This window comes from Carcharodon carcharias, chromosome 5 (assembly GCF_017639515.1).
Source record: "Carcharodon carcharias isolate sCarCar2 chromosome 5, sCarCar2.pri, whole genome shotgun sequence".
NCBI lineage: Eukaryota > Metazoa > Chordata > Chondrichthyes > Lamniformes > Lamnidae > Carcharodon > Carcharodon carcharias.
In genome coordinates this window covers 198,133,539-198,157,004 of record NC_054471.1, presented here as the reverse complement: position 1 = coordinate 198,157,004, position 23,466 = coordinate 198,133,539, and the positions used below count along the sequence as shown (strand labels likewise).

The 23,466-nt window shown below is 43.3% G+C and overlaps 1 protein-coding gene across 2 annotated transcripts in view; it reads left to right on the top strand.

The window, feature by feature from the left end:
- ift172 (intraflagellar transport 172) overlaps window positions 1–23,466 on the top strand; it is a 154,458-nt gene that overhangs the window by 20,099 nt on the left and 110,893 nt on the right. For both annotated transcript variants that reach the window (XM_041188324.1, XM_041188323.1), the window contains exons 8-16: window positions 94–308; window positions 2,001–2,124; window positions 2,388–2,483; window positions 5,268–5,429; window positions 7,094–7,147; window positions 10,368–10,471; window positions 10,955–11,040; window positions 14,525–14,637; window positions 15,483–15,650. In XM_041188324.1, the coding sequence (XP_041044258.1) occupies window positions 94–308; window positions 2,001–2,124; window positions 2,388–2,483; window positions 5,268–5,429; window positions 7,094–7,147; window positions 10,368–10,471; window positions 10,955–11,040; window positions 14,525–14,637; window positions 15,483–15,650 (1,122 nt within the window). The remainder of the gene's footprint in view (window positions 1–93; window positions 309–2,000; window positions 2,125–2,387; window positions 2,484–5,267; window positions 5,430–7,093; window positions 7,148–10,367; window positions 10,472–10,954; window positions 11,041–14,524; window positions 14,638–15,482; window positions 15,651–23,466) is intronic.

The window sequence follows — 23,466 nt, the reverse complement described above, 5'->3', positions numbered from 1 at the left end:
TTACAACCAATGTATTCACTAACTTTGTAATAATTTGGCATCTATTGGGTAAAGTGGTACCCTAATAAAATTATGAATGCAACTTTTTTTCAGGGAAAACTAGCTACACACTGTTGTCCACCTTATGCCTTGGCTTGGGCTGTAAATAGCATTGTGGCTGCTGGATGTGATAAGAAAATCATTGCCTATGGAAAGGAGGGCCATATTATCCAACAGTTTGATTATGGCCGAGATTCCACAGAAAAGGAGTTCACTGTAGCTGCCACCAGCCCGAGTGGTCAGTCTGTAGTCATTGGCAGCTATGACAGGTAAAATGATAAAGAAAGTAAATATATTGATGAGATGTTTTGCCATTTGTTGTGCAAGATTGTGTCAATAAAATATTTAAGTAAAAATCCTGACTCTGGAAGTGATATAAAATATACCAACCATTTCTTCCCCATGTTGAATTGGTGAAAATGCTGAGCTGGGGGTGGGGGAGGTGAGGATGCTAAACTATTGTGCTTCCCAGTTAAAATTGCCCAAGTTCCTATCCACATAGATGGCTGAATATAGGCAGGTTAGTGAAATTATGACTGGGGTATGTTATTCCATTCAAGTTTAACTTCCTTTCTCACACTTTTTCTTCAACTTTTCCTTTTCTGAAAGCAATGAGTCTGGTTCCTCGCCCATTGGATATTCTTTGTATGTGAACGTAGACAGTGGGATTTAAACGAGGGCGAAGCCTCACAGCCATGTTTGCTTGTTTTTTTTGAAATCCATGCATTGTGCTTTTTCAGTCAGTTGTGCTGAATAATGATCAGAAACACAGCTGACACTTTTTCCTAGCACAGTTGCTTACCCTGTTCATTCAGGTCAGATATTCTGTAAAGGGGGTGCACCATTTCCATCTTGCACCTCCAGCAACTTGCAGTGAAATATACTATCAATATTAAATGGGTAAGGACACGTCTAGCCAACAACGGGTGCCATTTGTTGTCCTGTCACAGCAAATTTGACCATTATGTTTGAATTGAGCTAAGTTTATAATGTTGTACTAGTTGTCTTTTAATCAAATCCATTTTCCACGTCATAACATTCATAGGAATCGTTAGAGAATACCAGGAATTCCTAACTCTGTGTTCAGTAATTTAGCAATAACAAAAATAGTAGCAAAAAACCCACTTTTTTTCTGCCATATCTTTCAACTACAAAGGTATTTTAAATATAAGAACTTAGGAGCAGGATTAGTCCATTCAGCCCTTTCAGCCTGCTCCACCATGCAATAAAAATAATTTCCAATAGCAGAAATTTAATGAGTTTAAAAAGCATTCTTTGTTTTGGCGATGATTCGTAATGCTGCACGAGCATTTTTTCTGAGTCAAGTACAACTGTACAATTGTAATATTACATTTTCTTGTATGCACGCATGACCCAGTTCTCATAGGTATGATATCAAATGCTGCAAGACTTTATGTACAATATGACAGTGTGGCATTCAGTATTCTCTTTATATGGTAACAATTAGTTTGAAAGGGACGGCACGATGGATAATTGACATTGGTTAAAAAAAGCACAAAAAATGAACGTTAAACAATAGTGTGTTCAAGGCAAATTTATTTTCTCTGGATAACACTTATGATTTAGATTACAAACCATCACTGAACACAGTTAGGAATTCCTGGTATTCTCTAACGGTTGCTATGAATGTTTATATCACATCACTTCAGAAAATGAATCATGCTAGGCACATGTAACACTGTTGACTTTAGGATAGAATGTTTGACATACTATTCTACATTTTGGCATTTTTCTCATTGTGGTTTTGCATTTACTTGTTACGGCAAAATTCCATTCAGTAGAGACAATTACACACCGGATTTGTTAACCATTTGTATCTTATCAATTTTATTGTGAAGATGTTTTTTTTTTAGTTAGGAAAAAACTTGCTATAACTTTTGGACATTGTGAGGTATTAATTTATTTTTAGTCAGTGGCCTAAATTGGGTGCTTTTTTGCAGGCTCAGAGTACTAAATTGGAGTCCTCGTAGAAATGCGTGGGATGAGTCTAGACCAAAGGAGATCCCAAATCTTTACACTATTACTGCCTTAGCTTGGAAAAAGGATGGTTCCAGACTATGTGCGGTTAGTATTCAAAAATAAATCTACTAATAAATTATGAGCTTTTAAAATACAACTTTAAGTAAATCTATCTTTATATGTGAAACTTAATTGCAATGACTAAATGATTAGTTTAAGACAAATGCTTAACTTCCTACTATGAGATATATTTATGATGGACATATTTTTGGGTTTTAGCAGTAAAAAAAAATGTATTTCCCATTTTATACTTGTTAGCTGTTTTGTTAAAACTACAGAAGAGAAAACATATGTGTTTAATTTTTCAGGGCACTCTTTGCGGAGGTGTGGAACAATTTGATTGCTGTCTGCGTAGATCTATTTACAAGAACAAGTTTGAAATGACATATGTTGGCCTCAGTCAGGTAGGTAGCAAAAATTGACTTCCCTTTTACTATTGGTGTAGTACAAGAGGTGAGTCTTGGAATTTGAATTTATAAGTGAATAGTAAAAATAATTGTACATTACTAGTAATTTTAACACAAAGTTCGTACCCTAATAACAATATGTAATCAACCAAGCCCTCTTCCTCTCATGTTGTCCTTCGAAAAGATTATTTTTGAAACATTTTGTTTTTCATATAGGCTGGATATAACCAAAACCTAATAGCACTGTTTCAGTGACTTGAGCACAAAAATCTAGGCTGACATTCCAGTGCAGTATTGAGGGAGTGCTATACTGTGGGAGATGCCATCTTACAGATGAGTCATTAAAGCAAGGCCCTGTCTGCCCTCTGAGGTGGAAGCAGAAGTTCCAGTAGCACTATTTTGAAGAAGAGCAGAGGAGCTAGCCCCACTTTTCTGACCAACATTTATACCTTAATCAACATCACAAAAAGAGATTAACTGATCAATATCAGTGTTGTTTGTGAGAGCTTACTGTGTGTAAATTGCTGCATTTGTTTTTCTTTCCTTTCTTTCATTGAAACATTCGAATTAGGAGCAGGAATAGACCATTTGGCCCCTCCAACCTGCTATACCATTTGGTAAGATCATGGCTGATCTGATTGTGGCCTCAACTCTACATTCCTGTCTACCCCTATACTCTTGATTCCCTTGTCAATCAAGAACCTATCTAAAATAAAAGCAAAATACTGCAGGTTTTGGAGATCTGAAATAAAAACAAAGTGATGGAGAAACTCAGCAGGTCTGGCAGTATCTGTGGAGAGAGAGAAACAGTTAATGTTTTGAGTCAAAAATGACTCTTCCTCCTCCGAAGAGTCATATTGGACTCAAAACGTTAAAGCTGTCTCTTTCTCTCCATGGATGCTGCCAGACCTGCTGAGTTTTTATAGCACTTTCTGTTTTTATTGAAGAACCTATCTAACTCGACCATAAAAATATTCAATGACCCTGCCTTCACTGCTCCCTGGGGAAGAGAATTCCACAGAATAATGACCCCCTCTGAGAGAGAATTTCTCCTTGTCTGTATCTCAAATGGGAGATGCTAATTTTTGAACTGTATCCCCTAGTTCTTGCCTTTCGCATAAGGGGAAACATCCTCTCAACATCCACCCTGTCAAGTCCCCTCAGGATCTTGTCTGTTTCAATAAAATCACCTCTCATTCTTCTAAACTCTGATGGACACAGGCCCAACCTGTCCAACCTTTCCTCATAACATAACCCCCTCATCCCAGGAATCAGTCGAGTGAGCTTTCCCTGAACTGCTAATGCATTTATATCCTTTCTTAAGTAAGGAGACCAAAACTCTACACACTACTCCAGATGTGGTCTCACCAACGTCATGTATAGCTGTAGCAAAACTTCGCTGCTTTTTATATTCCGTTCCCTTTGTAATAAACAACAACTTCCTTTTGCTTTCCTATTCACTTGCTGTACCTACATACTAACTTTTCAAGATTCATGTGCCAGGACACCAAGATCCCTCTGTACCACCAAGTTCTGCAAAATCTCTCTCCATTTAAATATATATTGCTTTTCTGTTCTTCCTGCCGAAGCGGTCAAGTTCACATTTTTCCACATTATACTCCATCTGCCCATTCACTTAACCTATCTATAATCCCTTTGCAGACTCCTTATGTCCTCTTCACAACTTAATCTCCTACTTACGTTTGTGTCATCAGCAAATTTAGCAACCATACATTTGCTTCTTTCATCCAAAGCCATTCATATAAATTGTATATAGTTGAGGCCCCAGCACTGATCTATGTAGCACTCCACTGGTTAGAGCTTGTCTGGGCCTTAATTGGCCTGCCCGTGTAAAATGGCGCCATGCCTCCGATTGGGGGCGCCAATCGGAAGTGCGCCCGCATGCACCCGCCCATCAACTTCCCCCCCAACGGGGGGAAAATTCAGCTCTTTGTATTTGTTTTTTTATTTCCAGCTAGCTTTCTCTCATACACTAATTTCTCCTTCCTCTTTTTTAGTCATTCTTTGCCGGTTTTTAAATTCTGTCCAATTTTCTGACTTACCACTAATCTTTGCAGAACTCTATACTTCTTCTTTCAATTTGACACTATCTTTAAGTTCCTTTGTTAACCATGGATGATGCATCCTTCTCCTAGAGTTTTTCTTTCTCATTGGGATGTATCTTTGCTGAGTGTTATGAAATATCCCCTTAAATTTATGCCATTGCATCTCTACTGACTTACCCTTTAACCTCATTTCCCAGTTCACTTTAGCCAGCTCTATCTACATGTTTTGATCACTGCTACTGAGAGGTTCCTTTATTGTGAGGTCATTAATTAATCCTGTCCATTGCACGTTATCAGGTCTAGATGTAAAACATGCTGCTCTAAGAAATTGTCCCAAAAAACTCTGTGAAACTTTTTCCAGGCGACCTTTGTCAATCTGATTTTTCCAATCTTTATGTAGATTAAAATTGCCCATGATTATTGCTGTATTTCCTGCCTCCCTGCCATGATCCTTGGGACCTAATGCTTGTACTGTGCCTTTGTGATTGTAATTAATTCCAGTGTCGCATCTTAAAGTATTGCCTTACATAGTACAAATATCAGGTCCTATGAATTGTACCTTTGAAGTTATTGAATGTCCCAATGAATTGTGTAAAGTGGATGATATTTTGCATTACTTTGACCTGTAAAAATACCTACGTATTTCAAATACTTCATAAGTTAAGCAAATAAAAGAAACTAGAAACAGATATTATTGTCTTTTTATCCCAATCAGGTTATAGTAAGGAACCTTTCAACTGGTACCAGAGTCGTGCTGAAATCTCACTATGGGTATGAAATTGATGAAGTGAAGATCATGGGTAAAGATCGATACCTGGTGGCTCATAGCACTGACACGTTACTTCTAGGAGATCTGGCAACTAACAAACTTAGTGAGGTATCATGCAAGTTCAAACATGGGTTTTGTCATATTTGCCAATTTTTTAAACTTGTAGGGGTATATTGCATTTCTTTCAATCTGCATTACTTGACATTTGTCTTGTAATGCACACCAAGAATCAGTTAATACTGAAGTTAGGTTCTTTTCTTCTCTTCAGAATCATTGGGACTGAGACTAAGAGTTATGCCGCATGCTTACTTCTGCCCCGGTACCGAGTATGGGCTTGCACAGAGGATGTGCCTGATCATGACAATGACCGTGGACATGTGGCTGATTCTCAGACTTATTAACCGAAGCACATTTCTGTGACTGTGTGGCTCATTAGAGAAAGCCTTGACTGTCTGTTAATTTTTAAAATTTGATATTCCAAATTTTCAGCTCTTCTTAAGATTCTCATTGCTGGGTGGCAGTTCCATGGGAACCAGCAGCTCTTTGTTACCATGTCTATGTAAGGCAAGATGGTGTTAGCAGAATATTTAACTATAAGGGACATTACAACTGAACCTGATTCTCTTCTCAGTCTGTTTCCGCAGAAGAATGATTTTCTACATTGGATAGAAATAGAATGGAGACTGTAACTGAATTAAACAGGCTCATTTACAACAGCATTACAAGAGGGTTGTTGAGTTCTGGTTTTAGTATTTGAAGAAGGAATACATTTGTTTCCATAACAGAAATTGAAACAGGCGGCTCACCACCACCTTCTCAAATGCAATTAGGGTTGGGGCAATAAAATATTGGCCTGGCCACTCATGCCAACATCCCATGAATGAATATGAAAAAAGAAAAAAATTAATACAAAGCCATTAAGTGTTTGCACGCAAAGGGCTGAATTTAGTCAGGCCGGCTGAGGCCCCAATAACAGGTTCGAAAGCTGGAAGCAAGCCCACCTTGGCCATTTAGGAGATCCTCAGCTGTATTTTACTCCCACCCAGCAACTAATTAGTTGCTGGTAAGACTTAAGTCCCTTTCGGGGACGAGAGCCTCCAAGAGTTGTCAATCTAAGGGAGGGACTGCTCCCAGCTGAAAGGACATAGCTGTTGGTGAATTGGTGAACGGGGCCTGGGCCAGACAGGCAGCCCCTGGCCTGGGAGGGTTGGAGGGACTCGTTGGTTAAGTGTGGGGATAACCATGGTGAGGGCAGGAGGCGATGTTGCCATGGGGAGGCCGTTGCTGCTAGGGGCATGTCCAGCGGCCGCATGGTGCTTGATTAGGAGGACCTGCACCAAGCCCATATGGAGGCTGCAAAGGTTCAGCGGGCAGTCTCCTGACGCGGTGGAGGGCCCAGTGTAGCTCATGCTGCTGGCAATGGGGAGAGGCCTTTGATTGGCCACTTAAGTGATTCACTTGGCCTCTGGGAGGGAGGGCTGCCCTTCACCTTATCCATCGCTGCCATAGCAGTAGGAAGATGACGGTACTCCACACCTCTAACCCCTCCTTCCATCACCGATTTATTGGGGTTCGGTGGGGGCCTCTGATGCCTCACAGCCTGTCTCTAAAGGGCTGGTAAAATCCAGCTCAAATATTGCAAGTGGTGCTTCCAAGGTGATATTTTGTTCGCCTTTCTATAAAATATCATATCTGTAAAATCCCTTATTGGTTTAAGTCTGGTGATCATCTAATTTGAAGAGAAAATGTTTATGACTTCTGATTTGTTTTAGGTTGCTTGGCAAGGATCTGGTGGAAATGAAAAGCTTTACTTTGATAATGAAAATGTAAGTTTTGTTTCCTTTTGAAATTGTGTTAAATGCGTGTTTGGTAACAAAAATATAGGGCTGAATTTTACATTCCGCAGGCGGGTGTACGCCAGACTCAGTTGGGCGTAAAATCATACGAGAAGATGTCGGGCGAGCGTCCCAACGTCATCGTGCGCTTGCACGATATTTCTCTCGGCAGGTGTGCACAAAAGTTGGAAGCGTGCCCGCTGACAATTAAGGGGGCAGTTAATGGCGCAATTGTCTCCGGGATGAGGTTTCCATTATTAAGTAAAATATGGACAGCACTTTTATCGTCTGTATGCTCAGGTGCCTGATTGTGATGCTTGGACATTTTTTTCCTGATTTTCAAAACTTTATTTCATGGTTTTCATGTCTGCAGCTCTCTGAGGCAGCTCTGTGCCTTCAGGGAGCTTTCTCTCAGCGCTCACCCGTGCCTGTGGGAACGTCATCGCCCGCCCTCCCCCCCGCCCCCACACCCCGGCAACGCTGAGCTTTTCAGCGCTGCTTCACGGCTGGCTGTCTGTTAATTGGCCAGGCAGCGTGAAATCGCGATCGGGGGCTGATTGCGGTCGGTGGTCCGTTTCCAAGCGCCCCCGGGCCCACCAATCGCGCCTGCCCGCCCAGCTGAAAATTCAGGCCATAACCTTTCTCCTTACATGAATGAAACATGTTATTCTTGTTAAGCTTCTAATGAGAAGATGCTCCTCGAAGTTGAAGTTGAATTGATATGCTCGTTTTCCACTGCAAAATATCTGGTAATCATGTGCCTTAAAATGGAGGGAAAATTGTAATCTCAGGAAAAATTTGCTACTTACTCCATTTGGTGGGATTACATTTTTGAATCAGAGTAAGGCCATTCTACTGGTATATGTAAACGTCACCAGAATGGATACTTAAATTTGACTCAAAGCTGAATTTCCAGCATGGCTTCATTCGCAGCAAGCATCTTGTCCAAATTAAATGGTTGCAGCTGCAGGAATCTGTGGACCTTAATTTTCTTTTTCATTATTTTTAGCTTCTGTTGTCATTTAAGTAGCCTAAATTAAAGATGTAATTTAAAAGGTTTTTTTTGCAGCAGTAAACCATACCTATCAATTATTTGCTCCTCTCAAGCAGTCTGGGTCAACCTATAGTTTGTCTTCGTCCTCCACTATCTTATCCACTCTTGCTACTTTAGTGTCATCTGCAAACTTTGACATGGTGCTACCAGTACCTTCTTCCAGATCATTTATAAAAATGTCAATGAATACAAATTTCAACACCAAGCCCTGCAGGACATTAGTCACCAGTCACTCCAATCCAGAATACTTCCCACTCACACAGCCTGGGTGGAATCGTCCCAGATTTGCACTAAGTGGGGTAGCGAGCAGGTAAAATGACGTTTCACCCACTGACCGCAATGGTGGGCTTTCACACCGTATCGTCCCAAACCTGCCAAATGAGTTATGTATTCCCAGGAAACACACCGTTTTGATGGTGGGCAGGCTCTCATTCGCCTGCCACCCCATCACCTCATCGTTTCATCAAGCCAAGTGCCATATTTAAAGTCCAGCCGTGCACACACACCTCAGTGCTTCCAGCCCACAACTACTGCAGGGAAGATGTCCACGAAAGGCAAAAACACTGCAGACCCCAGGTATAGTGATGCCTCACTGGAATGCCTTTTGGATGCCGTGGAGGCCCACCTACCCCTGCTTTGGCTGCAGGATTATCAACCAGGCTCGAGAAGCAGTGGCAGTGGTGATCAGTGCCAATGCTGCACAGAAGAGGTTGACCTTCCAATGGGGATAGAGGATAGATGATCTCATCTGTGCAGCCAGAATATGACAACTATTTCATCATTCTAAACTCATACACTCAAGCCATCACACATTCACTGGCATCTCACTCACTGCCGACTCAAGGGACATCACCACCCATTCTCACACACATACCCTCACATGTCCATCTAGCCTCATCTCCTCAGCCCTCACCATCTTGAGGCCCCTTGCACAGATCAACATGTGCTCCCACAAACACCCTGGGTTACCCTCCTTCCCGAGTATAGCCCTCGTCCTGCAGCCTCTTCCTTGCCTGAGGCCACTTCTCCCCCTTCCCCTAGCAAGCCCTAGCCCTGCAGCCATTGAAAAGCCACCCATATATGGTTGATCTGGTAGCTAGAGACCCACCCATGAGCCCTGCCAGAAGTGATGTGGTGCTGTTTGTGAAGCCTGATGCTGATGACTGCGAGTGCTGACCGAAGCAAGGTAGGTAAACAAACCTTGAAGTCCCGAGCGAAATGCAGCCCCCCAGGTGCATGTCGCTTACGTGCTGTTGTGTTTTCCTGCTGACGTGGGCGGACGATTCAGTGGGGCGGGGATGGGAGGGTGTGGGCGATTCTGGCGGGCAGGCCTAATAATTATATGCTGCTGTTTACAATGAGGTTCCTGACGTCCGATGGTGGAGATCGCTGAGAGGACAATGGGGAACTGGTTTCATGCGCCATATTGTCCGCTCACTCCACCGAACACGCCCGAACCACCAGGCGCGGAAAATCCCGGCCACCAACTCCTGTCATCCAAGATCCCACTTCACACTAATCCCAATGCCTTTTCTGATAAATTTCTCCAATAATTTTGATGAATTACCTTATTAAAAACTTTCCCAAAATCCAATTATATTGCATCTGTATTCTCACCCTTATTTACATCATTTGTTACTTCATGTATTTTGCTTGACTGACCTCAAAAGAAGTGCATGCAGATGTGTGGAGGACAGCCTTCTCTGTGCTGTACGCTTTCAAGTTGCCATTGTGAAGAATAAATCCGCCATTCTGCTATCACCTGTACTTTCCTTTTATTGGTTACATTCAGCCAAGTTTGCTGCAGGTCGTGCTCTCTGGGAAAGCTTTTCATGTGCCAACAGCCAATTCAAATTAGACAGGGGGAATTCCTAACAAAATATTTGCACTTCAACTGCATGTACCATTGGCCAGCTCAGTGCAATTTCTGCCAATTTTGCAAAATCAGATCTTTGCCAAAGAACGTCAAGTGATCATGATTTTGGCTTTTACGCATTAACAACAATGATTTAAGAGCCAAAAGCACAGTATTCTGAAGAAGCAGTTCAAATTATGAGCAAATATCAACACTTATAAAACATTTTATTGTAGGAAACCTTTTTTGCATCCAACATTGGAAGTTGCATAGTTCATGTTTAAAGTGCATTCTTCTTACAGGTGTGCATGATCTTCAATGCTGGTGAATTGACACTTGTGGAATATGGCAACAATGACATTTTGGGATCTGTTAGAACAGAGTTCATGAACCCTCACTTAATCAGGTGCGACTTGTATGGATTTTTAACCCCAGGTTTTCTGTTTTGTCACATTAAATGACCTTTTTAAGCTGCTAATATTGTACTAATTTGTACCTCTTTGGAAAAATAGGGTAACGGATGATTAGATTTTTTAACTTTTCCAGAGGATCTTTTAATTTGCAAAACTTTAACCAAACTGGCTGGTTGGAAGTAAATCCTCACAATTAAAGTTGATAAGAACTCTGCGATCTTGGGCTTTTTTGTTCAGCATCTGAATTGATACAGCTGTCACCTTTTAGCAGGTTTATGTTTCAGCATCAGACTTCTGAGATTTGAAGCTGCTGCTTTATCTTTGAAGCGTGAATGGCTGTGTAGAATGTTGCAAATACGCATGTTGTAAAATTGACATTAGTGGTGGTGATTATAGAAGATATGAATTTCTGACTATATCTTGTAAACATTTCAAAACTGAAATGAATTGGTTTTCTCTTTCACTTCATTGTATAGTGTTCGGCTGAATGAACGCAAACAAAGCGGGGTAGAAGACAATAAGAAACTGGCATATCTGGTAGATATTAAGACAATAGCAGTTGGTAAGTTCTACATAAAATATAACTTATGGCATGATAATTAACCAACTGCAATTTATTTCAACTAATAAAGTAAGTGTTGTATGTCCCCTAATGCATGACTGTTTTATTAAAATTATGGCCTGAATTTGAATTGATAGAAGTGACCTATAAAGAATTGGCTGTTTGGCCCATCAGGTTCATTACTTCCACAGGCCTTTTCTCTATCGTAGATTCTACCCAATGATAATCAGTCTTCTGAGAGGGACAATCAACCAAGTGCAGGTGAAACTATTAAGAAAATTAAACTGTCTTTCTGAAACCAGAACTTGATCAGGTAAAATTTCCAACTCTGGTCTGCTACACCTCCACAGATATATCCACGTTTACATAAGAACATAAGAAATAGGAGCAGGAGTAGACCAATCGGCTAACCAAGCCTGCTCTGCTGTTTAATTACATCATGGCTAATCTTAGGTCGTAAGTCCACTTTCCCGCCTGCTCCCCATAACCCCTGATTCCCCAAGAGACTAAAAATCTTTGTATCTCCGTCTTATATATATATTCAACAATGGAACATCCACAACCATCTTGAGGTAGACAATTCTGAAGATTCACAACCCTTTGAGTGAAGAGGTTTCTCCTCAACAGTCCTAAATGATCAGTCCCTTATCCTAAGACTATGCCCCCATGTTCTAGATTCCCCAGCCAAGAGAAACAACCTCTGTGTCCACCCTGTCAAGCCCCGTCAGAATTTTATATGTTTCAATGAGATCATCTTTCTTCCTTTAGGTATGTCTATGGGCCCAATTTACTCAGCTTTTCATCATAGGACAACCCTCTTGTCCCAGGAGGATGGGATCCATGCTCCATATTTGACTGCCTGTACCTCTATTTTCACCTTCAGAGCTGTTCTGACTTTTTTAATTTAGTCAATCAACATTATATAATTGCTTTGGTAAAATTTTAAAAATGGCCCAGAAGAAATGATGGTGAAACTGTCAACATTTACCATCATTACGAATATGATACTGATGTCTAATTCTGGTGTCTGCACTTGTGGGCTTAAATGTGGAAATCCAGAATTTCCTGTCAGTGATTCCCTGCTCCTCCACAAGGTATGTTGATGAAGTCCCTGCATGGTAATCTTATAGAAATCACTGAACTGTTGAGAACTTCCTCTTCCTCACTGTAATATCACTGCTAAAAGTCACCGAGAAAGCTATGCCTTATTAATGAGGTGTAACTGGATTTTTAACAACATACTAAGTCAAATACTGCTGAAGAACCTCTCTGGCCCTGAACATTTGATTTTATTTGTGTAATATCAAATATTTCTATTATAAAAATTCCATTCCTTTAAATATTTTTTGAAGTGTGTTTATGATGTTTCAGCTTCTAACATGTCTGTCCCAGATTTATTTCCTGCTCTTTAAAATTGATAAAAAATGAAGGATATTTGGTGCATTTTACTTCCTGGTTTGCTGTAGTGAGAATATTTCAGTGTGATTGGTCGCTTACCCTGCTTAATGACATTGCTGTTGCCGGATTCCTGGAGATCCTTTTAACTTGGTGCCAGATTCAAATTAATGCCAAGAAAGGTGAAATCTACACCACAGAGATTGCTAGATTTTTCTGGACAACTTTCTTTGAGGTCAGTAGTGAGTGCTGCCACTGCCTTGCTGACCATAAAATCCAGGCCAATATTTTATGGTTCCTTCCTTAATTTACTACTTGTGTCCTTTAGTCTATGATCACTGTATAAATCAAATAACCTGCTGACATCTATTTTAACCATTCCCATCATTATTTCTAAGGCATTGAATAGTGATTTGGTTCCCCTTTCTATAATGAACAACAATCGAAAAAGCCTTCCTTGACCCGTATGTGGCAGCTTTATTTTTAATCTATTCAAAACCACAGCAAAAATATGGTGCAACCCTGCCAAGCTATTGATTTTAAACAATATTTTATTACTCTACATTGTCTGCTCACACCACACCAAAAATGGTTTCCAATGCAGTTTCGATGCTGACAAATAACTCATTCACTATTGCTTTCCATAAGCGCTTTCCATCAATATTTTGTAGGATAGAATAACTGCACAAAGTATTCCAGTAAGCCTTGTTAATGAGTTGTAATGTGTTAAAATAACCTCATACCCTCAAGATGGATCCCAATACATCATTAGAGTTGTCGATAATATGGCTGTACTGTATTGATGGAATACTTTCAATGAATACTTTGTAATCACTCCCAAATTCTTTTTCATCAATCCCTCCAAATTCACTGAAGAGAAGCTTATGGGACCAAAATATGTAAAAATAGATTTTAAAAAGTGACGTTTGCAGTGGCAGTTATAATTTCAAAAACAATTGAAGGCCCATTTTTCTTATAAACATCTCAATACTATTTTGTGACAACATGTATACATTGTACTTGTGACACAGCAGACTAAAGACCTTTGCATAGCATTGACGCCAAAGGCACCATATATGCCTGCATTAAAATTGGAGAAGGGTGTCTTTCTACAGTTTTTACTAATGTTTCTATTCTGTATCAACAAAGTGACATTTTCAAAATGTTAACCAAAATGATAGAATTAGTTTATGAAAATTTATTACAGCTGGGCATTCTAGCTTCATCATCCTTTCATATGTTGAGTTATAAGCATCATGTTGAGATTCCTCCTCTTCGTTTTAACAAAAAAAAAAATCACTGAATACAAAATAAAAAGTCTTTCTTTGTAATTTGTTTTGGTAAAATTAGCAACAGAAGGATTTATATTTTATGTTTCATGAAATATTGGGATTGATGCAACAGTAATTGGTTGGGAATAAATTGAAGTTACTAGAAAGAAACAGATTGTTTGGTCCAACCAATCCATGTCGGTGTTTATCCTTAGAATGAGCACCATATCGTTGTTGGGTCATTGATTCACAAAAAAAGTAGGCATTGTTCCATTTGCCTTTAAAGGTGCGTTCTTTACTTGGATAGAGTTAAAGGAATCCCATGTGTGTCCATATAGAATTTATCCAATACTTTTTCTGGATAACAAGGTGAATATGCCATGTGAAAGGACTCAAAAAATGCAGGCCTGCTTATGTTAGTTGGCATCATCACTAAACCTATCCTGAAAAGTATTTTAGAATTATGGCCAAATAATATCAATTACTCACTAATTTGCCTAGGTTGCCATGTTTATGATACAATCTGATGCTGATTAATTTTCAATTGTAATTGCCAGCTTGGTCTTTCTCTGGAACTTCAAAGAAAGTTGGGCCATTCCCCACAGTTACTGAGTACAAGAGGGAGAAGAGTGTAACAAAAGAAATAATATGTTACATCACTGAGGAAAAGATGGTGTTGCAGTTGTTGGGTGTTATAGGGTTCAATTCTACCATATTTACAGATGAGAAGTGCTTGGAGGAAAGTAATTAGATGCTGAAATAACTTGGAGGAGCAAAAGATTTCAAAAATAATTACATTATGTTTCTCCTCTTCCCAGTGGATCTATTGTCTGGTTATAACTTGGCAGCCATAAGTCATGACACAAAGATTGACTGGTTAGAATTGAATGAAACTGGACACAAGTTGCTTTTCAGGGACAAAAGACTTGGTGTAAGTTCTTGCAATTTTACTGTAGAATATACAAAATGTGATAATGTCTTGTACTTTTCAAATACTCATACAACTTTTGCAGATTCTGTATCATGGTAAGATGAGCCAGCTTCAGTTAATTTATGGCTTTTATGAATAAAGAACAGTGCCCGTGGAAGAGGTTTCCTCAAAAATCAAAAGGCCGCTTGGCCTATTCACCAGCCCGCCAACCGTAAGGTTGGATGGGCAGGGAAAAATTTCAATTTAATTAATTTATTAACGGGCTTAACAGCCCTCTAAATTGTCGGTAGATGCGCTGCCGATTCTCGCGCCCACCCACCCGCCAACCCAAATATCACGCGAGTGCTATTTGCCCAGATTTGCACACTTGCCCGACGTCATCGTGCGCTATTTTACATCCATGTGTGTTGGGCGCGCATCCACACGCCGAGGTGAAAATTAAACCCATGGTGCGCATGGTCCCCTGAAATTAATTACATGTAGTTGGCAAGATGCGGTGTTGACAGAGCAGCAATCTTATGTTTGGAACCTTTGGTAATGCATGGGAAAGGGCTGACTGAGAAAATGAATGTAACCATGTGTCTTGACACTGAAGTGAAGCATTGCCATCAGAGTCAAGATAACAGGCGTTCCTTAGATCAGTACTTCTCACAAAATTCTTGTAATTGAAAGAAGTGGGTAAAGGGAATAATTTAAATTCCATCTGAATGTGCACCATATGCTTCATTAAATCACAACAAAAGCTGAAATATTGAAAACTGCCGCCTTAAATAGTTTTTTAAAGCATAGAGTTGAGAATTAAAAACCATTCTGCTCCTGCAATAATTATTTCTTCTATGCTATAGTTGCACCTTTTTGATATAGAGGACAACACAAAGACAACCATCCTGAATTACTGCACGTATGTTCAATGGGTACCTGGCAGTGACGTAGCTGTGGCCCAGAACCGTGGCAATCTTTGTGTTTGGTACAATATTGATGCTCCAGAGCGAGTTACAATGTTTCCGCTTAAGGTAAGGAAAAGGGTAGGAAACGAATGACATTGTATCAAAACAACTGAGTAATACCCTATAACGTTAACAACATAAGGTTGTGATTCAAAAGGAAATTGCATTGTAAACCTTACAAAAATATAAAATCTTATAATCTTGGCTGCAACCCCCTGTTTTACAGTTGACCTTGTTCCATTCTTAGAAAGATTCAAGCAATCCCTCAAAACTTAAAGTAAATCAAACCATATAGTTTTATTCATGCTTCAACATCAAACTGTTGACAAAAGAGACATGTCTAAGCTTTTTGTCTTGCACTCATCAGGACACTCGCAAGAATACCAATATAACGGGAGAAAACAGCAGTTTATACTGTATTTTAAGAGAGTGCTGATTGGTTGGCAAGTAGGCCTGCAGATCGTATCGAATAACATGTCCCAACCACTGCAACGGACAGGGCAGACTGTACCCAGCCCGTGCTTACAAAACTCAAAACACAGTGTCCGACGTTAGATATGTTCCACGATTGGACAACATTTGCTAAATAAATCCTCAATGTGCTAGGAATTACGCTGACAACCAATTTAAGGTTGTCAGTCGGGCTCACAATGTGGCACATTTGCATGTACTGGAGGCTACGTATATTAATGCACTACCTATTCTTTGCAGACAAAATGTGCACATACACTGCAACTGCTTCAGCTAAACAAAATAAGTGACAGCAATCAGTCCTCAGGGAAATGCCTTGACCAATCAGGGTCAAGCTGCCTGGTTTAAATTTCAAACAATGTTTGACAGTTAACTGTCAGTCACCATCGTGTGCACTATCCACGGAACACCACTTGCCAACCAATCAGCACTCTCTTCGCATACAGGAGAAATTGTTGTTTCCCCCTTATATTAGTATTCTTGCGAGTATCCTGATGAGTGGAAGATGAAAAGCTAATAGATGTACCTCTTTTTTTCAGAGATGCTCAAGTTCTGTATTACGGCAAATTGTTTTAGCTGTAATCTGGATATATTTTTACGGTAAATAAGATTTATAGATTTGGACAATTCTCAGAATTGAACTGGGAGAAAATCAAAACAAAAACACCATTAAATTAAAAGTCCTGTAAACTGTCAGGAAGATACAAAAATTCCAATAACATTATTGTGTGTGTCTGTTTGAATGTATGTGTGTGACTTAATTGGATTAAAGGCAGCTGAAACGTTAAGTAGATAAACATGGGGGAAGTTTAAAATGTAAGGTATGAAAGCGCATTTGCATTTTTAAATAAACCAGGCTGGATTGTTGAAAGGTGTCACCTAGCCAGGTGAAGTTCAGAAACAGTTGGCTGGATTTTCCACACCTGCCCACAGCCACAGGGATCTTCCAGTCCCGCCGCAAGTCAATCGACTTCTGGCTGGGATGCCACCTCTCCCGCGGTGGGTCCCACCCACAACAGGGCCGGAAAATCCCAGCCAGTGCGTTTATTTTTCCCAAAGATTACTGCTAAAATTGGTACTCTGTTTAAATTTTTATGATCAAGGGGGTAAAATCCAAAGACATAGGGCACAATTTTCCTGTTGGCCCTGTGCGCCGATGTGTAAAATGACACGCGGTGACATCAGGCATGCGTCCCGATATCACTGTGTGCCATCGCGATATTTCAGAAGGCTGGTGTGCTAGGAGTTCGGAGGCGTACCCGCCATTTAACGGGCCAGTGAAAGCCCTTGAGGCAGCAATTGAATACGATTTTTCGCAGCCTGTGCCATCTTCAGAACATTGTGCGGGCGCAACGGGCAGGTGGGTAGGAGACATTTGTATCAACCTCATCCACAGGCGGGATAAGAAAGGTGAATGGGGTCGCGAATGTGACCTTGCAGGTATTTAAGTGTGAAAGTTACTTATACTTGCCTGTGTGAGCAGGAATACGTCAAAACTCACACCAGCTGCTTGGACAGGAGTAAAAGCCTTGGTCAGGACTCTACAGTAAAGATCATTTCTGGGGCCTGCATATTTCAGGAGGCCTTCCCTTAGCCTGGAAATGGGAGTTGTGCCCCCCCCCCCCCCAACTGGAGGCACCTCCTCCGAGGAGGAAGAGAGGGCCGGAAGCGGGCGGAGGCCAGGAGTTCACATTCAGCCTCCAGGGGAGCCACGTTTGGGAGGAGAGGCGCAGGCACAAGGGGCGCAGGGCCAACAGGGAGTACAAGGTGGAAGGGGCCGCAGAAGACGTCACTATCCTGCTGCCAGGGTTTACAGGCGGTGAAGCAACTACCTCAATATGCCTGAGGTCCAGTGCTGAAGGAGGCTCCGTCTCTCAAGGGAGAGTCACCTCCATCTGTCAGATGAGAGGCCCTGAGATCAGCGCCAACAGTGTGGGTGGATACCCCAGGCCAGTGGTTCTGAAGGTCACAGTTGCCCTCAACTTCTATGCCTCTGGCTCTTTCCAGGGGTCAGTGTGGGATCTGTGTGGAGTCTCCCAATCAGCTGTCCACACGTGTCAAGCAAGTGACAGATGCTCTGTTCAGGCGTGCATTGACTTTCATACACTACCGCTGGGACGATACCAGAGTGACAGAGTGAGCCTGAGGCTTTGCAGCCATTGCTAGCTTCCCCCGTGTCCAGGGTGCTATGGACTGTACACATATGGCCATCAAGGTGCCAGCAGGTGAGCCCGGTGCCTTTGTCAACAGGAAGGGCTTCCACTCCATGAACGTGCAGATAGTGTGTGAGCACAGGATGCTGATTCTGCAAGTCTGTACAAGGTACCCAGGCAGCTCCCATGATGCCTACATTGTCAGACACTCCCAGGTGCCGGGGCTCTTCAGTGCTCCAGTCCGGCTGGATGGATGGCTGCTGGGTGACAAGGGCTATCCCCTCAGGTGGCTCATGATACCTCTCCACCATCCAAGAACAGAAGCTGAGCAGCGGTACAATAGGAGCCACGGCACCACAAGGGCTGTGGTGGAGAGAACCATTGGTCTTCTCAAGATGCGTGTCTGATGCCTGGACCACTCGGGGCACTCCAGTACCCCCCCCAGATCGTGTGTTGCTGACTGTGGTTGCATGCTGCACTCTCCACAATCTTGCGCTGGAAAGGGGGGACACAGTGGATGAGGAAGACGTCGACGCAGTGGCTGCGGCTACAGACGATGAGTCCAGCAGTGAGTCTGAGGCTGAGCATGCACAGGAGAACACTGAGGGAGTAGGCGCTGACCCGGGCATCTTCCAGGGAGGCAGGGACACCCGGGAGGCTTTCATCCAAAGAACTTTAAGCTAGCACAGCACAGATAGACCTTCAACACATGCCAGGGCTGTGGGCTCCACTCTCGATACCTGAGTGCTAAGTCAGCCTGGATAATAACATTAGCTGAGGCCCTTGTCAATAAAGCTCAATGTCAAACAACTCACTCATAACATCATGGCTTCCTGTCCACTTGCAGCAGTAAGGAATCACCCTGGGGCATGGCAACATGTCAAGATTTATTGAGGAAACAAAGGTAACTTCATAAAGCAAAGAAAAAGTGTTGGACATCACACCGTCTTCTAGAAGTTACTATGGGCCAGCGTAAAAGTACCCGTGGTGTGCCGAAGGAGCCTTAAATTTACACTTACTGGTGCTAAGTCTCGGCGCTGTCCCCTCGCTGGCACTGGCATCTGAGCCAGCCTGCTCACTCTGCTGTCCTGTTGGCCTCAATGACCTTGGTGGCCAGTTCCACAGCTGGCTTCTGTCCAGTCGCCGCAGCCTCATCAGATGCCACGGTCACTGGCAGAGGGGTGAAGGAGCTGCTGCTCTCATCCAGAGCATCCTGAGAGGAGCCTGCAGCAATGACAGGCAGCTGCTGCGCCAATGTGAGGTCGCTTCAGACCTCACTGCTCACCGTAATTGGATGGACATTGAGCTGCGATACTTGGTGCACAAACCATCTCCCACACTGGCACTGACCAGCTGTGGCCAATGCAGCTGTGAGGGCTTGCAGGTCCGAGCGCAATCCCAGGAGGACCTGATTGGTCTCCTGGAGGAGCATCTCCACGAGAGTCGCCACTCTCTCCATGGAGGAAGCATGGTGCTCAGCCATGAGGCTCATTGCATTGGCAATGCTCCACGTGGACTCCTCAAGCACGGGCACCATGCCACGCATTGTCTCATGTATCTCCGCCAGATCGTCCTGCATACCCTGCTGCACTTCCACTGATGACTCCAGTGAGCAGGTTATTGCTAAGCATGTATCTGGCTCCCAGCAGTCCTCTGACTGCTGGCACCCTGGGCACTCTCTGTCTCTGTCAGCACCTCAAGCAAGTGTGAAGCACCCTCACTGCCATGCCTCTGGACATTAGCCAAAGATCTAATTCCCACTGAGGTGCTAGTATCTGTGCTGGTGCCTGCCTGGCTGAGATGGTGTGACACTGGTGAGTGAATTTCCTCTGGGGCCTCAGGGGTGAGAGGTGGGACCTCTGCCTCCTCCTCCCAGCCCTGCTCCAGCGATGCTGAAAGGAAGAAAAAGGACATTTGATTAATTACAGAGTAGACAATGTCAACTTGTTCCCCTGGATCATTATGCGCTCATCTTTCCATAATCAATGTTCAAGGAAAGTTGCTAACTTCAATCACTGAGTATTCAGCAGTGCCATGGCTTCTGGGACACACATGGTGACCTGAGCGCTCACCAAACATACCTCCCCATGTCACCCCAGCCTCACCGCCACCATTTGACCTGGGGGCATGGCGCCTCTCCAGATCCAGGGCCTGCTGCTCGTAAGGTGTCATGATCGCCAACTGGGCCTGGCCTCCGCCAGTCCACATCTGCTCTGTGGAATCGTGCACAGTCTTCTCCTGAAAAGGAGAGAGGAGCATTGATTAGTCCAGCCTGTACCTGAATTCCCATCGCATTCCTGCCAACCCAGCCAGAGTGGGACATTGCAGGACTCCAGTTCTTCATCACCCCACAGCTGCTGCACACTCACCCAAACAAGCCAGGGCTGACCCCACACCCATGCCCAGCCCCACCCCCACCCGCGCCCCCACCCCCACTGCCCAAATGCTGCCTCCTTCACATGTGGCACCACAAGCTGTCACTGCTAAGCAAGAAGGCATAAGCACATGAAGCGCAAACACCAGCAGATGGATTGGTGCCCTGCCAACTGGAAGCTCCCCTCCCAGCGTGTTAGCATCCTGACTCTGACATGCTTCCCAGTTCCAGCACTCTGCCTAGGTGCAGAATTTTGATGTTCAACCTCATTCTATACTCTGGGTGTCAGTGTCACGTGTGCTGTGGATGCAGAACACATCCTAGCTCAACCCTCTCAGGGTGAACTAGGCATGGGCAGTATCTGCTGTCACACCCAGCGAGGGATACATGACATGAGGGATTCAATGCTGTTACTATACTCAGAGTTGCGAGGCGGTGGGGGGGTGCTGGGGGACAGGGTGACGGCTGAATTAAGTGACCTGAGGCAACATGGCATTTCCTGAGCGCAGGAGGTCGTTGAATCTTTTGTGGCACTGGAGCCATGTGTGCCGCACCACATCATGGGAGCTGAACTCTTGGTCACCTCCTCCCACGCACATTTGGTCAGGTGGGGAGGCCTCTGCCTCCCGTCCCTTGGAAGAAGGACCTCCCACCGCACTGCCACCTCCTCCAGGAGACACAAAGGGCACACTGCCCTGCTGCCCTACCCTCTGGCCTGGCCCGCCCCGATGGCCTACCCTCTGGACTTGTGTCAGGCACATTGTCCCTCTGAGGTGCTCTTCTCCCGGCCATTGGTCGCATCCTTTATCTTTACTGGAATATGTTGGCCCTGTACTCTCCCTGTTTCCTTCTTGAATGAGTCCCACTGCTCTGACGCAGATTTACCTATAAGTAGCTGCTCCCAATTCACTCTGGCCAAATCATATCTGATCTTATTAAAATCGGCCTTCCCCCAATTTAGAACTCTTATTTCTGGCCCATCCTTGTCCTTTTCAGTAACAACCTTGAATCTAACGGAATTATGATCACTATCTGCAAAATGCTCCCCAACTGATACCTCTATCCATTGCCCGGCTTCATTCCCTAAAATTAAGTCCAGGACCGCCTCCTCTCTTGTAGGACCTTCTACGTACTGGCTTAAAAAGCTCTCCTGGGTGCATTTTAAGAATCCTTCTCCCTCCAAACCTATCACACTATGACCAACCCAATTAATGTTGGGGAAGTTGAAATCCCTCACTATTACCACCCTATCATTTTTACACTTCTCCGAAATTTGCCTACATATCTGCTCTTCTATTTCTCTCTGATTGTTTGGGGGCCTATAGTACACTCCCAGCAATGTGATTGCTCCTTTTTTGTTTTTCATTTCTACCCATATGGCTTCATTTGAGGGGCTTTCTAAGATGTCATCCTTCCTTACAGCTGTGATTGATTCCATGATCAATATTGTGATACCCCCTCCTCTTTTACCTCCTTCCCTGTCTCACCTGAAGACCCTATATCCAGGAATATTGAGCTGCCAATCCTGCCTCTCTCTCAACCATATCTCTGTGACAGCAATGACATCATACTTCCATGTGTTATTTTGTACCTTCAGTTTATCTGCCTTATTCACCAGACTCCTTGCATTAAAATAAATACCATCCAACCTTGCCAAACTCCCTTGTGCCTTAACTGGCCAATAATTTCTATGCCTTGCAGACTTACTTGCTCTTTCTTCTAATTTTGGCTGTGCATCTCCCTCTGCTGACCCTCCTCTCAGGATCCCATCCCCCTGCCAACTTAGTTTAAACCCTCCCCAACAGCACTAGCAAACCTCCCCACAAGGATGTTGGTCCCATTCCAGTTCAGGTACAACCCGTCCACCTTGTACAGGTCCCATTGTACAGGTCCCACTGCCCCCAGAAACTGCCCCAATGTCCCAGAAATCTAAAGCCCTCCCTCCTGCACCATCCCTCCAGCCACACATTCATCTGGATTAACCTCTTATTTCTATACTCACTACGCGTGGCACCAGAGGTAATCCAGAGATTACTACCTTTGAGGTCCTGTTTTTTAATCTGCTTCCTAGCTCCCTAAATTCTGCTTGCAGGACCTCATCCCTCTTTCTACCTATGTCATTGGCACCAATATGCACCACGATCTCTGTCTGTTTGCCCTCCCCCTTTAGAATGCCCTGCAGACATTCAGTGACATCCTTGACCCTGGCACCAGGGAGGCAACGTACCATCCTGGAGTCATGCCTACGGCCGCAGAAACGCCTGTCTGTTCCCCTTACTATTGAGTCTCCTACCATTATTGCTCTTCCCCTCTTTTTCCTCCCCGCCCCCCATTGTGCAGATGAGCCACTCACAGTGCCATGAGTGTGGCTGCACTCCCCAGAGGAAATGTCATTCTCACCGTTTTCCAACACAGAAAAATGGTTCTCAAGCGATACGCACCCTGGGGATTTCCTGCCTACCTGTCTGACACCTTTCTTCTGACTGATGGTCACCCATTCCCTCTCTGTCTGTACTTCTGTAAGTTGTGAGGTGACCACGTCTAAAAATGCTATCCACAAAACTCTCTGCCTCCTGGATACACCTCAGTGCCTCCAGCTGCCGCTCAAGTTCCGAAACTCGGAGCTCAAGTAGCTGCAGCTGGTGGCACTTCCTGCCCATGTGGTCGGTCAGAGTGCAAGGAGCGTCTAGGACTTCCCACATGTTGCAGGTGGTACATAACATGGAACTGAGCTGCCCTGCCATGCCTCTATTTGGAAAAAAAAACCCTTACTTTAAATTAAATACAGTAAAAAAAAAGTTTAATTATTTATGCACTTTAAATGAAAACTAGAACTCTTACCTTTCCTTAGCTTAATCTATTTTAAACTGGAGAAAAACACTTA